Source organism: Budorcas taxicolor, chromosome 7 (assembly GCF_023091745.1).
Source record: "Budorcas taxicolor isolate Tak-1 chromosome 7, Takin1.1, whole genome shotgun sequence".
NCBI lineage: Eukaryota > Metazoa > Chordata > Mammalia > Artiodactyla > Bovidae > Budorcas > Budorcas taxicolor.
Window position 1 is genome coordinate 62,627,497 of NC_068916.1, and position 19,396 is coordinate 62,646,892.

Below are 19,396 nucleotides of genomic sequence, written 5' to 3' on the forward strand. Positions count from 1 at the left end.
CACAGACTCAAATTTTTGAAAGTGGTTTTTACCACTCCCCCGCCACTGCCCCCACCCCGAACCCTCCCCTTCCTCCCCGCCCCTCAGTATTAGAAAAAGCCCTCCCTCCCCCTGCCGCCCCCACCCGAGGTTGAATAGATAGTGCCACGTTCTGAGCCGTGCATCGCCGCATTTGAGAGATGGCGCACGCGCACCTCGCTTCCCCTCCTCCTCCGGCCCTCCCACTCTGCCCACTCGCAGCGACCCCCAGCCCAGACCCGTCACTGGTTGTGGACGTCCTCCCTGCGGACGATCTTGTAGATGATCCAGTAGAACATGTTGAAGATGAGGAAGGCCATGGGGAAGCCGATGCGGGAGATCTTGTCGATCTTCTTGGCCCGCTGGATGAAGAGTTTTCGCATCTCCTCCGGGGACTTGGATGGCGCCGGAGCGGGGTTGGTCGTGTTGCTGTTGTTGGCGCCCTTGACCGAGATGCCATCCTTGGCCTGAAGGCAGGCTGGGCCCATGCCGTAGGCCGAGAAGTTGAAGCGGCCCTCTCCAGCCTCATCCTCCTGGAACAGATTCAACATGGGGCTCTACTTAAAATAAGACAGGGGCTGGGCACCCTCCCTGCAGGCACTCCCCTGGGGGCCAGGCCGTGCCCATCTGGCACCACTCTAGGCCCCTGAAGGCTCTGTGGCTGGCTGGGGAGTTATGCCTTATAGAGGGGCGCCATCAAGTGCCGAAACAGATGCAAACCAGGGGATAGGTGTGTGGTGTGGAGTCTGAGACCTGCGCGACGACCTTGGCGCAGTCACCTGTGGCTGTATGACCCTGGGCAGGTCACTTCCTCAGAAGACATCCTTCTGTGACTCTCAGGGTTTTTAATTTCATTTTTTCCCCTTAAGTGGGGATAAGATTCACTCCACTCCTTTAAGATGCTTTTCGATCATCAGAAGTTGTAGCTGAGCAGATGCTCTGAATGCCGTTTTGTTAGAAACCCAGAGGACAATTTGGAAAGATCCCCTGCTTTGCCTCTGTTGCCTCCTTGCCCTCTCCCCCACCCCATCCCCCAGGCTTCTGTGTGTTGGTTTGGGGAGGGAGTGAATGGATCAGGAGCGAGCAAGGGCTGCAAGCCCGGGGACCACAGCTGCCTCTCACCTCCGTGTTCCCGTATCCCTGGCAGGGGTGACCTCAGACAGGCTCTGGATTTTTATCAAGATTTTCATCTGGATTTTCTCAAGCCCTTCATCATTTGGCTCCAACTTACCTTTCCAGACTGCCCGCCTCCCCTGCCTGTGCTCCGCACACCTGCCTCTTGTATTGCACGTTCTCAGCCATCCCTCGTGCGTCCCCACCTCCTGGCTGCATGCTCACTACCCAAGCGCCTGCTGCCTGACCCGCTCCACTTTCCCCTTTCCTCATCTGGATCGAGGAGACATTCTTGCCTGCTTTCATCACATCTGGCTTTGTGGTCCTTCCTTGTGAGCTCTGACATGGTCCTCAGAGTCTTGCTGAGCTGCTGATTCCGTGTGTGGCTCTGGGGGGCTTTATCGGCTCACACTGCCGACTCGAGAGTGAGCGCTTTGTGGGCAGCTGCTCTGTCTTCTGCTTGTTCCTGTGCAGGGCAGTCTGGGGGCCCTGGTGTCTGTCCAGCTCTGCCTGTGGCACCTCAGCCTGGGCCTTCATCTGGGCTTGTGATGACCTCCAGCCTTATTTCCCTTCGGCCTCCCATCTCCTCCAGCCCTGCCACCCCTCTGGGTTGTTATGACATGGATCTTATCCATCATCCTTTGCTTAGAACTTTCTTAATAGGCTGCCACTGACTTGAGGATAATTAAAAGCTTTACATGATGACCTGGATTGCCCGTCTGTGGATGCTCCGTTTGACTTTCTGTGCCCTGTGGTGTTTCCATCTATTGGGAAGTGCCACATTCCTCTTGCACTCTGCTCAGGTCGTTCTCTCTGCTAAGTCTGTCTCTCCCAACCCCACCCCTGCTTCCAGCTCCTTCTTTTCCCGAACTAATTCCTACTCAGATGCCTTCCCTGAACCTGAGTTTAGGCTCAGTGTCCCTGGTGTGTGATCCATACATCAGGATTCTCGGCTTTTCCTTTTTTATTTTAAATCTCTTATCATCTTGTTTTCCTTGATTAATGTCTGTCTGTCTCTCTCATTAGAGTGTAAGCTCTATGAAGGCAAAGGCAAAACACATCATGCTCACTGCACCCTCAACACTAGACATATGAATATATTTCCTGAGGAGGAGCTCAAAACTCTGCAAATGTTTGTTGACCAAATGGTTTACTTGCATATCCAGTCTGTCCCAGCTTCCCTTTATTTTAAAAATTAAATTAAATTAAAATGGTTGTATTCCTAGCACCTGGAGGATTTGACATATGAATGCTCAAGACATCTTTCACAAACGAGTGAATATGCTCCAACACCCTCATTGCAGGAAGTGAGGGTAAGAAGGTGGGCTCCAGTACCTGGCAGATGGGTGCTCAACCAGTATTTTTCTGTGGGAAGGACAACAGTAGAGGGTTTGTGCCAGCACTGAGGAGAGGACTGGGGGAAGCTGGCCAAGTGACTGGACCCTGTGCCTGGGAGTGGGGCTGGGTCTGACAATCTCGTTTATCGCTCACTGTAGCAATACGGTGGGGCGGGTGGGAGGTGGGTGTGCTTGAAAATGTTTTTTCGCTGGGCTCTAGTTATGTAGGCGGAGACTCAAAATTAACTTTCTGTGTTGCTTTGGGCAAATTATTTTCTGCCTTCTTCATCAGTTAAACATGAGGGGAGGGGATGGATGTGTGGAGACCTCATCTGGTTAAAAGGTGATCAATTTTACATTGTATCCAGGAGAAAGGAAATTCCCCAGAGATAACTGGACAAAGCCTGCTATTCCTATTCGAGCCAGCAGATGGCAGCCAATGAATGCCCAACTGCATCTGGAGCTGGGCGGGACTAGAACAGGGGAAATCCGATCGAAGCCAGGGAGGTTGGTAGTGTGCCTGCCCAGTCGGGCTCACAGAGGTTTCCTAATAATCTGACTAATGAGGCTGGCTGGGGAATTTGAGGACCAGATGGTTTCTGCCCAGCAAATGAGGTAACATGGGAGGGTGGTGGGAGTCCAGGAGCCCGGCCAAGATCATGGGCTCAGAGAAACTCAGGCATGTGGCTAGTTCCTCTTCACTCACCCTCTAGGGCTTAAAACCCTCTCTGCAAACTGTCTGCTAAAAGGAGGTTTCTGCAGCCCAAGCTAATATATGGCCAGCCTGCAAGCCACATCCACAGGGCCTTAGTCCAAAAGAAGCTGTTTTTTATGGTAAGCCTAATTCTGCGCCTTCAGTTTCTGACATCTGTGCCAAGTTCAGAGCCTGTGGGCACAAGGTCACACTAATTCAGATGCACACCAGGGGCCAGGCAGGAGAGACAGTGATGAAGTGAACTGGGGCCGTGGACTGCGTTCCTTACCTAAAGGCATTTGCAGTGAGCCTGTACCATGTGGGATGTGAATCCAGAGGGACCAGAGGCTGTGATGTTTTGAGTGAAGCTGGAAGTGTAATCACGGACACTTCATTGAATGTTGGCACTTCATTCCAGATTTTTAAGATACTGCTGGTGAACTTAAAGATATTTGTATGGCAAATCTGACCTTCTAGCTACTAGTTTTGGACCTCTGCCTTGGGGTAAATCTTAGTTCCTAGTTAAGATCTAATAAATGCAGGACTATTTTTATCTGCTTCAGGATGGAGATGCTGATAAACAGATAAGCACCTGGTGGTGTGTGGTCAGTGTTTTTTGAGATCAGCCGTGGGTCTCGGAAGGCCTCTGTGTCTTTCCCATCAATGCCTCCAAGATCCTGGTCACTTTCCCCTCCTCTTTGTCATCATGTGCACAGGAGGAGTGGATGGGACCCTCTCTGAGAGCTCTTTCAGAATCAACATGCTGTGAGAGAATGAGGAAGGGACCCAGCAGAGGAGTCTGATCAAATCTGCACAGTGGCCTTATTCACATTTTACCTGCCCAGAGACAAAGCTTTTGTTTCCTCTAATACGTAAAACTGGTGGGCATTTGGCAAGGATGGAGGCAGCCTTTGTAAACACTAGGTCCCCCAGTGTTACATATCTGCAAGGGGCTCCATTCACATTTTAGTCCATGCACAGAATGCCTGCTGGAGCTATGCAGGGCACAGTCTAGTGACCTGGCACCAGTCAAGTATTTTGGACATAGTCTTCCCATGTAAGCATCTCTGTGATAAATTATTGACATTCTTTTTGCAGAGGGAAATGCAGAAAGCTGCTAGCCCCTGGTCGGGGAAAAGGGAAAATAGAAGTAAATCCCAGAGAAAGTTGTGTTTGGTCAATTCCTTGCTTAGATTGTGTTAAGAATCAGAGGCTAGGTATCTGATGGACAGTAATGGAAAGACTAAAACCAGGATCTTTCAAGAAGTCCTGTTGGGCCAGCTGCTCCCAAGATGTTTGCTTCCCTCTTCCAGTGCAGCTTTTATCCTAAGGCTTGTGGACAGCCTCTGTCTCGGAACGTCTGCCTGCCGCCTGCGGTAAACTGCTAGAAATTAATTGAATCAGATTGCTGATGTTTAAGAAACATACTGAGGGAAATGTGTGCCTTTGGAATCGTTTTAATTCCTGGTACTTGTGTGGCAGGAACATAACTTAAAGCTATGTTGGGATCTGATTTCATCTTTGACCAGTCCCCCACTGTGCCCATTTTACAGATGCGGATGCTGGTCCCTAGAAGAGGCTAGCTGAAAATCACATAGCAAAGAGAACTCAAGAGGCAGAGTCCTTTGTCCCAGCACTTGCGGCTGGGTAGACAGCTGCTCTCAGTAGGTCAGTGTAAAGCAGGTGGGGCCTAGGTGTGTGGTGTGGCCAGTGTTTGAGTTTTTGGCTGCCCTCATCTATAGCTGGAAAAGCTCCCAGGCAGCCTCTCAGTCTGCAGCGTCTCCTTTTTTTATTCCATTAGTTTTTTTTTTTTTTTTTTTATCCCTTTGTCCATTTGTTCAGCAAATTCCTATTCCACGTTCACTATCTATCAGGCCTTGTGGTAAACACCAGGGCTGTATCAGTAGTACTGAGCAAGAGCAGATGTGGTCTCTGACCTGATGGAACTTACCATTCAATGGATGGTGCGCATGAAACAAACTCCTGATTGAATGTGCAATTATAACTCGTGTCTAGAAGGAAAGAAACTGAGTACTGTCTTGGCTGACATAAAGTGTCTTTGTGCATATCAGACGAGTGGTACCCCCCTGCTCTGGGTGTCTGAATTGGGATCACTTCCTCTCTCTGATACAGTCCACGCCAGGGCAGGACCTAAGAGAAGAGAGCTTCCTTGGCTGGGGGCCCTTGGATACAACCTGCATGACCACACTTAACAGCCTGGCATCAGCACCTCAGTACAGGGCCTGCACCTTGACTAGGGTATCAGGGAAAGATGCCATAGCTGAGAACTAGAAAATGAGCAGGTTCATATCAAGCAGTGTGCGCTGGAAGAGCAACCAGTCCACTGGAAGAGCAACCTGGGTGGAGAGATCAAGACACCTGAAGTCCTGTGTGTGTGTGTTTGAGGAACTATGAAAAAAGCCAGTGTGGATGGTGCTCAGAGAGCAAGGGGAAAAGTGACATGGAGATGAGACTGGAGAGAAAAGCACGTCCTCTGATCCCTAGGAGAAAGGTCTCCTGGGGGAGTGGTCACAGACTTGGGTATGGAGCCACTTGGCTCCCACAGAGTTAACAGAGGTTGGTGACTTTTCAGACGCAGTCTGCCAGGTATGTTTGTTTTGTTTTGTTTTTTGCTTCACCACATGGCTTGCAGAATCTTAAGCGTATGGGATCTTAGTTCCCTGACTGGGTATTGAACCCCAGCCCCCTGCAATAGAAGTATGGAGTCTTAGCCACTGGACTGCCAAGGAAGTCCCTGCCAAGTATTTTGTTTCTTTCTTTTTTTTTTAACTGCCTTTCTTCATTAGGACTCAAACTTTTCAAGTATAGTAATGTACTATTTTCTTTTCATAACCCTAATGACAAGATACAGAGAAGCAAATGGCAACCCAGTCCAGTATTCTTGCCTGGAGAATCCCAGGGACAGAGAAGCCTGGTGGGCTGCCGTCTATGGGGCTGCACAGAGTCGGACATGACTGAAGCGACTTAGAAGCAGCAGCAGCAATGACAAGATAAACTTGGTATTATTTGCACATTTTAAATGCCTACTTTAATATTTAATTTCAAAGTATTTTTTTATTCTGTCTCTCATAAGGGAAGAGAATTCACTCCAGGGGGAGACCTTGCAGCCTGCCTCTTCTTGAAGGTAGGAAACAAAGGCCCAGAAATGGGACATTCTACTCTAAGATCTCATGTTCTGTGATACCAATCGCTTCTGGAATCAGGCCCATTGAAACAGTGCAGCCCACTCTGTTAGAAAACACCAGCAAACATCCTGCAGCCTTCCATGCTTTGGGTTTATAGCTAGTTTCTGTCTTGGCTCCATCAGTGTTTGCTCCATCAATTCTGTCTTCAAGTGTAACCTGATAATTAGTGTTAGAAGAATGAGTGCCCAGAAACCCAATCAGGGCTTTATTTATGGGAGGAGAAACTAGGACTTGTAGGACTTTGATCCGTATTTTGTGCATGCTTTATCCACTGAGAAGAATGATACAGGAAAACAAGTATCATAAGACAAGGTTGCCCAGAACTCTTCTGTTTACCACCAGCATGGAGCCAAAGCCCTACCTTGTGATGCCTTCGCTTCCTCCTGAATCGGAGCAGCTCTTTGTGCTGCCGAGACACAAAGTTGACGGCGGCGTACTCAAGCAGGGCTGAGAACACGAAGAGCAGGCACACGGCCATCCAGATGTCGATGGCTTTCACATATGATACCTGGGGTGGAGGTGGGGGGAAGAACACAGGTGAGGAGGGAACAGGGTGACATGTTGAGTATGGTGGAATGTTTTCTGCTCCTTAGAAACCCCCTTCCCCATCATCTTTTGTTGTTTCCTCTCAGCTGGAATATTAGGATGGAGGGTACAGAAGGAAACAGATGAGAAATTCATCAAGAAGACTGGACAGAATATTGAGAAAAAAAGAGCATGGTGCCTAGAAGAGCCCTAAAGAGAAGGGGGATGGTGTGTCCATCATTCTGTCATTGATGGAATAGAATGTGGTGTTCAGACTGAAGGTGATCGGAGAATTTTTACCTAATGGTAAAAGTAAGTGGAGGATGTCAGTGAGAATGGCAGAGCAAGATCTTCAAAAACTCTCCCCCTGCAAAAAAGCAGCGAGGACTCTACAAAAAATGGTCAGAACCAACTTTTCTCCAAACTCTGTTAATGAATCAAAGTCTAACAGCAATCCTGTAAACATTTATTTGGGAAAATCAGTTGAATCCCAGTAAGAACAGCAGGCTTCATGGCATTAAAAATAACCCAGCTTTATTGAGATACAATTCATGTATCATACACATTTAAAGTATAGAAATCAATGATTTTATATCTTCACAATTATATACACTCATCATCATAGTCAATTTTAGAACAGTTTCATCGCCTCAAAAAGGAACCTACTACCTTTTATTTATTATTTCCTTATTCCCCCAATTCTCTTCCTCCAGTCATGGACATTTTATGTGAAAGGAATCATATAATATGTGGCCTTTTACTTAGCATAATGTTTTCAATATTCATCTATATCATAGTATATGTCAGTAGTTTATTTTTTATGGCCAAATAATAGTACTCTGTGTGGATATAACACATATCATTGATCCATTCATCAGTTAAGGACATCTGGACTGATTCTACCTTTTGGCTCTTATTAGGAATAATGCTGCTGTGAACTTCAGTTTTTCTGTGGATGTATGTTTTTATTTCCTTTGTGATGTTTTAAGTTGCCCTATTCCCATCATCTCATGTGTGGCTCTGTGCTAGTCTTGTAAAGCAACAGCCTGCAGGCTCAGTGAACACCAGTATCCTGATAGCCACTGGATGGGGCAGAAGAGAGTAGGAGCTTCTTTAAAGCTGTGTTCTCAGGGAATTGTTATTTGACCTGTTTTATGGTTCTCTGAAAGAGACCACTCACAAGGCTGTCTTTATTTGACCTGACTTGGAGCTGTCACAATGTGAGCAGCTTTATCCTTGAGGGCATTTGTTGAAAACAATCATTGGCAAGTGCTGAACATTACATCAGCCTCAGGCAGTTGGTAACAGTTGAGGCAAACAATTGGTTGATCAGAAAGAATAAAAGGAAAATTTGGGGAATGAGCTGTCCATAAAGCTATGATATATTCCTGGGAACCAATGTGCATTTTTAGGCCTATGAGCATGTCCAGAGTGACTTGAGAAGGCTCTTAGCTGTCAACTCTGAATAAGCAGAAAGTAAAGGCTACAGCAAAGTTTTAAACTGCTTGGCTCAGTGATATGCCACATTATATTATATAAACATATGCTGCTGCTGCTGCTGCTAAGTCGCTTCAGTCATGTCCGACTCTGTACGACCCTATAGATGGCAGCCCACCAGGTTCCACCTGGGATTCTCCAGGCAAGAACACTGGAGTGGGTTGCCATTTCCCTCTCCAATGCGTGAAAGTGAAAAGTGAAAGTGAAGTCACTCAGTTGTGTCCGACTCTTTGTGACCCCATGGACTGCAGCCTACCAGGCTTCTCTGTCCATGGGATTATCCAGGCAAGAGTACTGGAGTGGGTTGCCATTGCCTTCTCCATGTAAATGTATCAGTTCAGTTCAGTCACTCAGTGTAAATGTATAATTTTTATCAAAAAGATTTAAGATATACAGAGAAATAATAAAGTATGGTGAATGCAATGTACTGAATGTTTATGTCCTCCCAAAAGTCATATGTTGAAATCTCATCCCAATATGATGGTATTTGGAGATGAGATCACTGGGAAGTAATTAGGTCATGAGAGTGGAGCCTTCATGAATGGAAGTAGTGCCTTTATACAAAGAGTCCAGAGAGCTAGCTTACTCTCTGCCATGTGAGGGTACAACAGTAAGTCAGCAGTTTGTAACTGGAAGGGGATCCTCACCAGAACCAGACTACCCTGGCACCCTGGTCTCAGATTTCCAGCCTCCAGAACTGTGGGGCAAACTTATGCTGTTTGTAAGCCACCCAGTTTATGGTACTTTGTTATAGAAGCCTGGATTGATTAAGTCAGGCCCATACAAAGGAGAAAATGCAGTCAAAAAAAGTTGTGTCCAGATATTGGACTTAATACACAAAGACTAAATCAGTTATATTTTTAATATGTTCAGCAAACCAAAAAAACCCTGGCTACCCAGCTAAACAAAAGTATGGGAACAAAGTCTCCCTAAGTAGAGCATGAGAAGCTATGAAAAAGAACCAAATAGAAATTCTAGAGTTAAGAAGTAAAATAATTGAACTGAAGCTTTCACTGGAGAGTATTAAGGACAGAAGAAAGTGAACTTGAGGTTATCCTGTCTCTGGAACAGAATGAAGAACAATGAACAGAGCCTCAGGAACGTGTGGGGAGTCATCAAGTGCACTAACCTGTGTCTGATGGGTATTTCTGAAGAAGAGAGAGACAGAAAAAGGCAGAAAGAATATCTGAACAAATAATGGCCAATATTTCTCCAAATGTGATGAAAAACAGTAATGTACACATCAAAGAAGCTAAATGTACCCCAAGCAAGATAAATGCAAAGAGAGCTACACCTAGACACACCATAATCAAACTGTCTGAAGCCAAAACAAAACAAAACAAAACAGAAAAACCACCAAGAATCTTAAGAGCAGAAAGAGAAATAATTCATCATGTACAAGGTATACTCAGTAAGATTAACAGCTGATTTCTCATTAGAAACCATGGGGTCTAGAAAGCAGTGGGATGAAATTAAAGATGATCTAAATGAATGGGAAGATATTCTGTGTTCATGGATTGGAAGACCTAATATTGTTAAGATGTCAATACTCCCCAAGTTCCTATACAGACTCAATGCATTTAAAACTAAAATTTGTTTTTATTGTCGATGTAGAAATTGACAAGCTGATCTTAAAATATATATTCATGTTCATATGGAAATGCTTAGGAGCCAGAATGGGCAAAACTATCTTTAAAAAGAACAAAGGTGGAGGACTCACACTCCTCAACTTCTAAACTTACTATAAAGCTATGATACTCAAGAGTGTGATGCTGACATAAAGATAAATTTGTGTGTGTGTGTGTGTGTGTGTGTGTGTGTGTGTGTGTGTGTATGTATATATCAATGGGATAGAGTTGAGAGTCCAGAAGTAAACCCATATTTTGGGGTTTACTTAGTCAAAGCCTATGGCCAATTGACTTTTGAGAAGGATATGAATTCAATGGATGGAAAGAATAATCTTTTTAACAAACAGTGCTGGGATAACTGGATATCCACATACAAAAGAATGATATCCCTCCCTCATTTCATATGCAAAGCTAAACAAAATAGGTTGAAATCCTGTATTTATAGCTAAACTATGTAACTCTCAGATGGTAAAGAACCTGCCTGCAATTTGGGAGACCTGGGTTCGATCCCTGGGTTGGGAAGATTCCCCTGGCGGAGGGCATGGCATCCCACTCCAGTATTCTTGCCTGGAGAAGTCCATGGACAGAGGAGCTTCCTGGCAGGCTACAGTCCATGGGGTTGCAAAGAGCTGGACATGACTGAGCAACTAAGCACAGTGCATGAAATTCTTAGAAAAAATGTCCATGTAAATCTTTATGATTTTGGATTAGGCACTGGTTTCTTAAGTATGATACCAAAAATAGAAACTACAATAGAAAATTTAAATTAATTTCCTCAAAGTTAGAAACGTTTGTGCATAAGGAACATTTTCAATCAAGGGAAAACCTGTAGAGTGGGAGAAAATATATGCAAATATTTCAATCTATTTTATTCTTGTTCATGTTCTTAAGAGTTTAAAATCAATAATACACAAAGAACTATTACAACAATAAAAAGAGAAATGCCCCAATTAAAAACTGGGTAAAAGATTTGAATAGATTCTCCATAGAAGATATAAAAATGGTCAACAAGCACATGAAAAGATGCTAAATATTATTAGTTATTAGGAAAATTCAAATCAAAACTATGATGAGATAGCACTTCACATCTATTGAGATATTTATAATCAAAGAGGCAAAATAACAAACATTAATGAGGATGTGGAGAAATTGGAACCTTGGCAGTATTATAAAGTGGTATAGCCACTTTGGAAAATAATTTGGCATTCCTCAAAAAGTTGAGTATATAATATACCTATAACTTATATATAATATATAGTATATATTGATATAAGGACTATAATGTACCATATAATAATATATCTTAAAGAGTTAAAAATATATGTCCACACAAAAACTTATACACAGGAAATGCTTGTTCACAGCAGCATTATTTAAAACAGGCAGACATGGAAATAACCCAAATGTCCATCAACTGATAAGCAGATAAACGAATTGTGATCTATACATGCAACAGAATATTACACAGCCATAAAAGGAAATGAAGTAGTGATACATTCTACAACATATGTAAGCCTTGAAAATATTATGCTAAATGAAAGAAGCCAGTCATAGGAGTGCACATATTGTGTGATTCCTCTGAGGTGAAACATCCAGGATAGGCAAATTCATAGAGGTGGAAAGTATATGAGTGATTGCCAGAGGCTGGGAGGAGGGGAGAACATGGAGTGACTGTTGGTGAATATGGGGATTCTCTGAGGGGTGATGAAAATGTTCTGGAATTAGACACTGCCGAGGGTATACAACTTTGTAAATATACTAAATGTCACTGAATTTTATGCTTTGAAAGAGGCAAGAATGTCAGGTTGAGTGTTATTAGCAAACGGAGCCCACTCTCAAGGCCAGTGTTAACAATGGGTAGAACAGACTGTTGAGTCTAGAGTCAGTTATAAGTGAAGGGGACTGTGGCGTAGACTATTCGTAGAGAGAGGAGCAGCATGTTGAGCCTAACATAAGGAGCAGGAAGCAAGATATTCCTCCTGCTGTTGCAAATGAACAGAGCAGAATGTGCTGTCAGCTGGTAACAGTAAACAGAGAGTTTGGTTTCAAGCTTTTATAGTAAACGCAGCAGAATGCAAAGTCTAGTTTTAATGGTACAAAGGGCACATTGTTGAGTTTTCTTGTGAGGATGGATAGAGGAGAGAGTAGTGTCTAGCACAGATGACGACTGAAGTAGAATGTCATGTCTCACATTAAAAATTAACGGAATAGTCAGTGTCATGAAAAACAAAAATACAGTGGGGAGACTCTTCTAGATTAAAAGAGTAAACTGTATGCAATGTGGGATCCCTCACCATGTCTACTGATGACAGTTTTTGGACCATTGGGAAAATATAAAGGTTCTTTAAATTTTGATGAAATTATGGAATTATTTCTAATTCAGTGATATTATTGTATTAATGTTAATTTTTTAGTTGTAATATGTAATCATTAGTCCTTATTTAGAGGTGAATTGTCATGCTGTCTGTAACCTTCAAATGATTCAGTAAAAATTGCATCTATCTACCTGCTTACCTAGAGAGAGATAGACAATGTGGAAAATGATAACTGGAGTTGAGGTGAAGGCTACTAGGTATTCGTTGCTTATTCTTCCAACTTTTCTGCATCAGAACAGAACGTGAAGTGCCATATTCCTTGCACATGGTGCAGAATGTTGCATTTAGCATAAGGCTGATGGGGGCAGAGTATGGCTGGTGTCTGGCATTAATAGCAGAGCACCATGTTGGGTCTTCCCTATAGCTCAAATGGTAAAGAATCTGCCTTCAATGCAAGAGACCAGAGTTCAGTCCCTGGTTCAGGAAGATCCTCTGGAAAAGGGAACGGCAATCCACTCCAGTATTCTTCCCTGGAGAATCCCATGGACAGAGAAGCCTGGGAGGCTACAGTCCATGGGGATGAGTTGGACACAACTGAGCAACTTAACACACACATGTTGGGTCTGGTGTTGACGAATGTGGAAAGTGGCTCCAACGACTGTGGCGAACGTAGTGGAAAACAGCACCTAGTGCTTGATACAGGAGAGTAAAGCAGATTGAGGCATTGAGCGCTGATAGTGAATGGAGCCGAGTGTTGTTACCTCAAGTGTGGGTGAGTGGAGGAGTGTGTGGCGTCTGGCATTAATAGGAAATGAAGCAGAACATTCCGTCTAGTGTTACATGTGAATTAAACAGAATGTGAGGTCTAGTGTTAACAGTGAAAGGAATAGTGCTGCGTTCATCGTCAAGTTGACTGGAGGAGGATTAGCGTCTGGCATTGGTATGAATGCAGTGGGATGCTGTGTCTGGTGTGAGAAGAATGGAACAGAAAGCTGGGTCTAGCACGGAGTGCGTGGAGCAGAATGTGTATCTGGCATTAGCAGTGTGTGGAGTGAAATGTGCTGAGTGTTAATAGTGAACAGAGCAGAACATGGTTCAAGAGTTAATAGTGAATGTGGCAGAAGGTGGTGTTTAACAATAGAAATGTCAGAATCAGACTGAGTTACTGCAGAAAAGAGTATCACAGAGCAGGCACCGGACGGCTGTCTTATGAAGGACCTGCTGGCAAGGTTGGCCCTTGGTTGACATCTAGAACTTGGATTTTGGGCATATTCCCACTTTCCCTAACTGATAAACATGCCCCACCATGTTTTGACCACTGGTATAAACAGTGTGGTTTAAGCTGAACACCTGCTTTCCTCTTTGGAGTCTGGGATTTGGGGATGTGATGGGCAGAGGGTACTTGTGTAACCAGCACCTAATAAAAACATTTGATATTGAATCTTAAATGAATCTCAGAACAATTTCTCTCTTTCTCTGGGCAGAAACTTGTCACACATATAGCTGTATTTTTGTTGCTGGGGTGAGAGTGAGCTCTGTGTGGTCCCTCACGGGATGGAGAGAGTGAGGATGCTTGCACACGGATCCCTCTAGACTCTGCCTGTGTCTTTTTCTCTTATCATCTAGCTATGCATCCTTAATCTATGGATTAAGGATAACGTGTATCCTAATCACTGTAAGGAATCTTAGCTTTGAGTTCAACACTTTGTTGAGTCTCTGAGTCCTATGACTCTTTGTATGTGGTGTGGCACATTGCCACTGGTGTGGCAATGACACACAGTGCCATTGATGGTGAAAGGGGTGGAATATTGCCCTTAGCACTGCTGTGGAGCGGCTGGACTGAGTGGAGTTGAGTGTTAATAGCAGATGAAGCAGAATGTGTGTCTAGTGTTGGTAGAGAATGGAACAAAATGTAGTTTTCTGGCAACTGTATAGAACATGATGTTCTATACAGGAAATGTTCTGGAGGAAAGGTTTATGTAGATTTGAATGCTGGATCCTGCTGAGTTTAGAGGATCAAGAAATAGTGCCTAATTCCTTGTGCATGCCTGATCTCAGGCAGGGAAGGGAGACGCGTGTCCTCTGTGTCCGTCTGGGTGTTCTGTGCTCTTGGGCGGTGGGACCTACCTTGGGCAGGGATGCTCGAGAGCCGGAGCTCTGGGTGGTCATGGTGAGCACAGTGGTGATGCCCAGGCCCACGCGGGCAGGGGCAGCATCCATGTTGATCCAGAAGGAAATCCACGAGAGGATGACAATGAGCAGGCTGGGGATGTACATCTGGATCAGGTAGTAGCCCATCTGTCGCTCCAGGTGGAACCGGGCCTCGATGCATGTGAACTTGCCTGCGGGAAATTAGCGTGGGAAGGCAAAGTGGCCTAGCGGATAGGAACAAGGCTCTGAGGCCAGAACAGCCTCGGCTGGAATCCTGGTCCAGCCCCACACTAGCCGTAACCTTGGATGAGCGTTTGAATCTTTCCGTGTCTCAGTTTCCTCATCTATGGCAAATCGGGGATGATGATGATGATAGAAACAATAATAACACCAACCTCACATGGATACTCGTGTTTACTGCAATGGTAAATGAGATGGTAAAATGAGTAAAGAACTTAGCATAGCCCTCACAAACCATTAGGGCTCCGAATATCATTCATCATCAGCCTCATCATGTGACTATGTGATACCTACAGGGGGAAGTTCAGCCTCTGTAGTCTGCCCTTCACAGTGCAGCCTGTTCCCACCCCATTTCCTTTCTTTCTTCACCTCACCCATGACCCCTACACTCCAGCCCTTGCCTTGAATATCCTCTGTACTTTCTCACTTCTGAGTTTTTGAGCCTGATAATCCCTCTGCCCCGAATGCCCTTCTTCCACCCCACAACCTGCCAAGGAATCCTGCCTCTCCTGTATGGCAGTTTAATGGTGACGTCTCCCCCAGGCAGAGCGCTTCTTTTTTCCCCATGTCCCTTCAGCTCTGTTCACGTGAGTATCGGATCCTTTAAGGTGTAGTACACTGACTAGGCAAGTCAACCTTTCTCTCTCTTTCTCTGTCCTCTGCACCAGGCTGTGGACAGCTCATCTCCCAGTCTGTGTCCCTTGAATTGTGCTGGGCCGTCCCCTGGTGGGGTCTTGGCTCCAGTCCACCGACACACAGTTGCCAGGGGAATTTTGTACAGTTCCCTGGACTGCACCTTCCGTGTGGTCAGGGCCTTGCCAGTCTTTTCTCATTGAATCCACAGAACTAGCCTGGAACTCAGCTCTCACTTAAATGTGGGTAATGAAGGGCCACTGAGATAATGAATGAGAAAAATGCTATGGTGTATGAGAGTCCTCTGTGATTATTTGATAGCTTGGGACCCTTTGGCTCTCCGGACCCATGGGGCCTGCATCCTCCAGTGAGGAGGGCTGACCGTGGCCTTGAGCATCCCCTGATATTGGTAATTTGAGGGGCCTGGAGCCCAATTCCTTTGGGGACTGAGGGATGACTGGCCTGTTCTCTCTCTCTGTCTCAGCTTCCCAGGGATGAAGAGAGTATTTTTGAAGTTTCTAGGACGTCTATCTCTGAGGTCACTGGAAAGGGACACCTGTCCTAAACAGAGCAGAACCCAGGCTGCCTGCTCTTTTTCTGGGCCTTCCACTTGCATCAGGACGCACAGTGGTTTCCCTCAACTCCTCACCCTCACCTCCCCCTCTCCTTGGCTCCTGTCACAGCCCGTCATGTGCCTCCACTTCACTGGGCCGCGTTCGCACAGCAGGCCCCCCGCCTCCCATACACAGCTGGCGTGCTGACTGGCTGCCTTTTGTCTGCAGTGTTCCATAAGCTCCTTCCCTGCCTGAAACAGGGCAGGCGAAGCCAGTCTTGGTCCTGCCCCAGTTCATTTCTGTGTTCATTCTTCCAGCAAAGCCTGGGCTAAGCATGGGAGGTTGTAGCTCACACTCTAGGGGACCCTTTCCAACTTTACTGCTTACTAATCTTCAGTGCTGGCTTGCAGCTCCCTCCTGAGGCCTAGTGGGAACATCATCTGCTCTTGCCCTCTGAGCGATGCCAGCTGCTCTGTGACACTGCTAGGTGTCCTCTCCCTGCCAGCTCTCCCTTCTGCCTTAGGTTCTACCCTGAGCTGAGCACGCTGCTACCTGGAAGAAAGACTGGATCTCCTAGTTCCCCTTGTTGTGAGCCGTGGTCCAAGCTCAAAGTTACTTGCCCCAGGACTTCAGGAGGAAACTGTGGGAGCCACTTTTGGTTTTAAGGGACATTCCCTTAACCCCTGGGTAATAAATGCAGAACTAGACCCACCATGGGTGCCTCATAAGACCCACTGAAACAGTGATGGCATGAAGGTTTGCAGTGACCTCTGGCCCTGGCTGCAGCAGGATGGGGCCCGAGGAGGGGGGCCCCTTGCGCCTACCTGTGTTGTAATGCTTGGTGCAATATCTCAAGTCCTTCTCCTCTTTCAGGATAAACTGGGGTAGAGTTAGTCCGTCTGCCACCTGCACAGCCCCCTGCTCCTGCCACTCAAAGATGAGGTCATTCATGGTGTATCCAACTGGGATGGGATCAGAAGAAGGAGAAGTCACCACCTGGAAGCCCTTATCTGAAGCATGTCAGGGGTGATTAGGGTTAGAGGCATTAGACCCTCAGTGGAACTCATGAGACTACATTGCTTTATTTCTCCTCCTCCCATGGGCGGTTAAAGCGGGTTTAATTGCTTGTGTTTACTTCACAACCCTGTTACCTTTCTTGCTTGTCCCAGCATCCCACCTTAGCATCCCAGCTCTCAGTTCTGTTGTCAAGTTCAGCTGACCTCTGCTATTTTTTGCCTGTGCACCATCCTTGCAAGCACATCCCCCTCCCTCCAACCCCTGAGGAATACCTGTATGGATTGCTGTCATGGTGGGGCTGTCAGTTGGGGGACAAGGTCTGAGATGGTGACTCATTTAGGCCAATCAGACTTTCTGCCCCAGAACCTTGACTCTGGAGTAAAGTGACAGCAGGTTGGGAGCTGGCTGGTGCCGACTCTCCTCGGAGGTGGTGCTCCAGGGAATGGTCTGTTAGTTTCTGTTGCCTAAATGCTCTGCCCTGGTTCTTGTACATTAGCTTCTCCTCCAAATCTGTGAGGAGTTTGAACCCCTATGCCCTTCCACTTAATTCCAGTCTTTAAATTCGTCAGATTGGTTTCTCTGTTTCCAATCAAGTAAGTGAGCTACCCAATTGGTTAAAATCTTGGTTCACCTGTGAACTCCTCCATAAAGCCTTCTCTGTATCCTGTCTCCTTCCCAATCAGAAGGAAGTGCCCTTTCTGCCCTGAGGCCACAGCATTTTGTACACCTAACCACACACTTACCACTTGCTGCTCTGTGTTAGAATATTTGTGTGGACAGACATTTCTCTCCCCTGCTGTAGTGAGCAACTCTGGGAGTTTAAGGACCCTGACTTATTTAAGCTATGACTTCTCTATTCCTGGTGAGCATGTTCACAGAGAACATGGAATAGTGCCTCTTTGGAGAGTGCTCTAGAGCGGGACCTGAGTCAGACAATGTAAGGGAAGTTACATTTCTAATGCACTTTCTAACAGCAAAGGCCCTTATCTGGTATTTTGGACTGCTATAGTATGGCAACCCACTCTGCTATTCTTGCCTGGAGAGTCTCCATGGACAGAGGGGCCTGGTGGGCTACAGTCCATGGGGTTGCAAAGAGCTGGACACAACTGAGCAACTAAACACAGCACAGAGCACAGTAATCTCCTGGGGTCCAGGGGTTAGGAGCAGATGTGTGGGAATTTCTGCTGGTCCCATGGGTAAAGGAGGATCTGATTTTTTTTTTTTAATAGAGGCCTCATGCAAGGGACTCACAGCTTTCCAGTTGCATAATGCACGTCTGGACATCCATGGGGAAGTTCTTCAAGTCCATGGGGCAGGCCAATGTCAGGGTGATTCTGGGAAGAGAAAGGAGTTGAATGATGCTGGATCCACAGACCAGGGAAGTTGTGCCTCCATGCTAGTTACTACCAGCAAGTTAGTTATCTAGGAGAGGGCAAGGACGTCAGGGAATTAGGCGTTTATTGAATATATGCACGTTTACTAATATATGCACATTTCCATATCAGAGAGAGAAAGGAGGTTGCCTCCAGTTACACAGAGTCTGTGGAACTTCTGGGCTTCTTTGGTGTCTGTCTGGCTTCTAGAAACCTGCCTTTAGCAAGTTGCCTGAGGCCTGGAGGCCCGCATCCTTACTCTTTTGCAGAGCTCTTGGGTACGGACAGAGCCTGACTTTTAAACTGAGCACTACCAGGCCTTAGGCATCCCCAGGTGCATCTGGAGCAGGTGTGTAGGTGGTTCTTGGCTCCTCCCTTCACACACTCACCAAAGGTGATTTCCAAGAGGCCCCCTGCCTTCTCAGTGTCCAAACACAGCTGATTCCCATCTGCAGGCTCCTGTTGGGCTCAGCTGGGAAGCAGTGGTTGCCCCAGGCTTTTGGGCTAGCTGTTGATTTTGGGTTGTTCAACCCTGGCAGAAGCTGCAGTTTCAAGCAGAGGGAGTCCCCTTAGCAGAATCCTAGGTCTGCAGCTCAGCTGAGATGCAAGGCTTCAGCCTGAAGGGCTCTGCCAACTCCCAAGCCCCTCTTCAGGGAATGGAGAAGAAAGACCAGTGGAGGCCAAAGAGACTTCAGTTGACAGGCCAACTCCCGCATTTGACAGGTGAGAAAACCGGGGTGCAGAGGAGGCTAGGGAGGGGCGCATGTCAGTTCACAGCAAGCTGATGGCTCAGCCAGGACTCAAAACTGTCGCTCCTGGCCTCTGGATTTTGAACTCATGTATTTGCTGACGGGCTTTCTAGCACTGCTGTCCTGAAAAGCCAACCTCAATGCCCAAAGACCCCTAACTGGTGGTCATGTGGGGCTTAGCTGCCAGCACCTTGGCCCCACATGGTGAGGCACACAACCCTGGGTGAATGCCCTCCTCCAGCTTTTACCCATGGCTGTGGATGTGGGCCCTTTAAGTACAAGGCAGAAGCAAGGGAGGGAAAGAAGAGGAAAAAGAGGGAGTGGGAGGAGGAGGGGGCAGGGAAAG

The 19,396-nt window shown here is 46.3% G+C and overlaps 1 protein-coding gene across 1 annotated transcript in view; it reads right to left on the minus strand.

Annotated features, from left to right (window-relative positions):
* Positions 1–260: 260 nt before the first annotated feature.
* Positions 261–19,396, minus strand: part of GLRA1 (glycine receptor alpha 1) — an 86,458-nt gene continuing 67,322 nt past the window's right edge. Inside the window, exons 5-9 of the mRNA XM_052643743.1 lie at positions 18,180–18,262; positions 16,736–16,873; positions 14,461–14,675; positions 6,730–6,876; positions 261–551 (exon numbers count right to left, since the gene is read on the minus strand). Coding sequence (XP_052499703.1) covers positions 261–551; positions 6,730–6,876; positions 14,461–14,675; positions 16,736–16,873; positions 18,180–18,262 — 874 coding nt within the window. The remainder of the gene's footprint in view (positions 552–6,729; positions 6,877–14,460; positions 14,676–16,735; positions 16,874–18,179; positions 18,263–19,396) is intronic.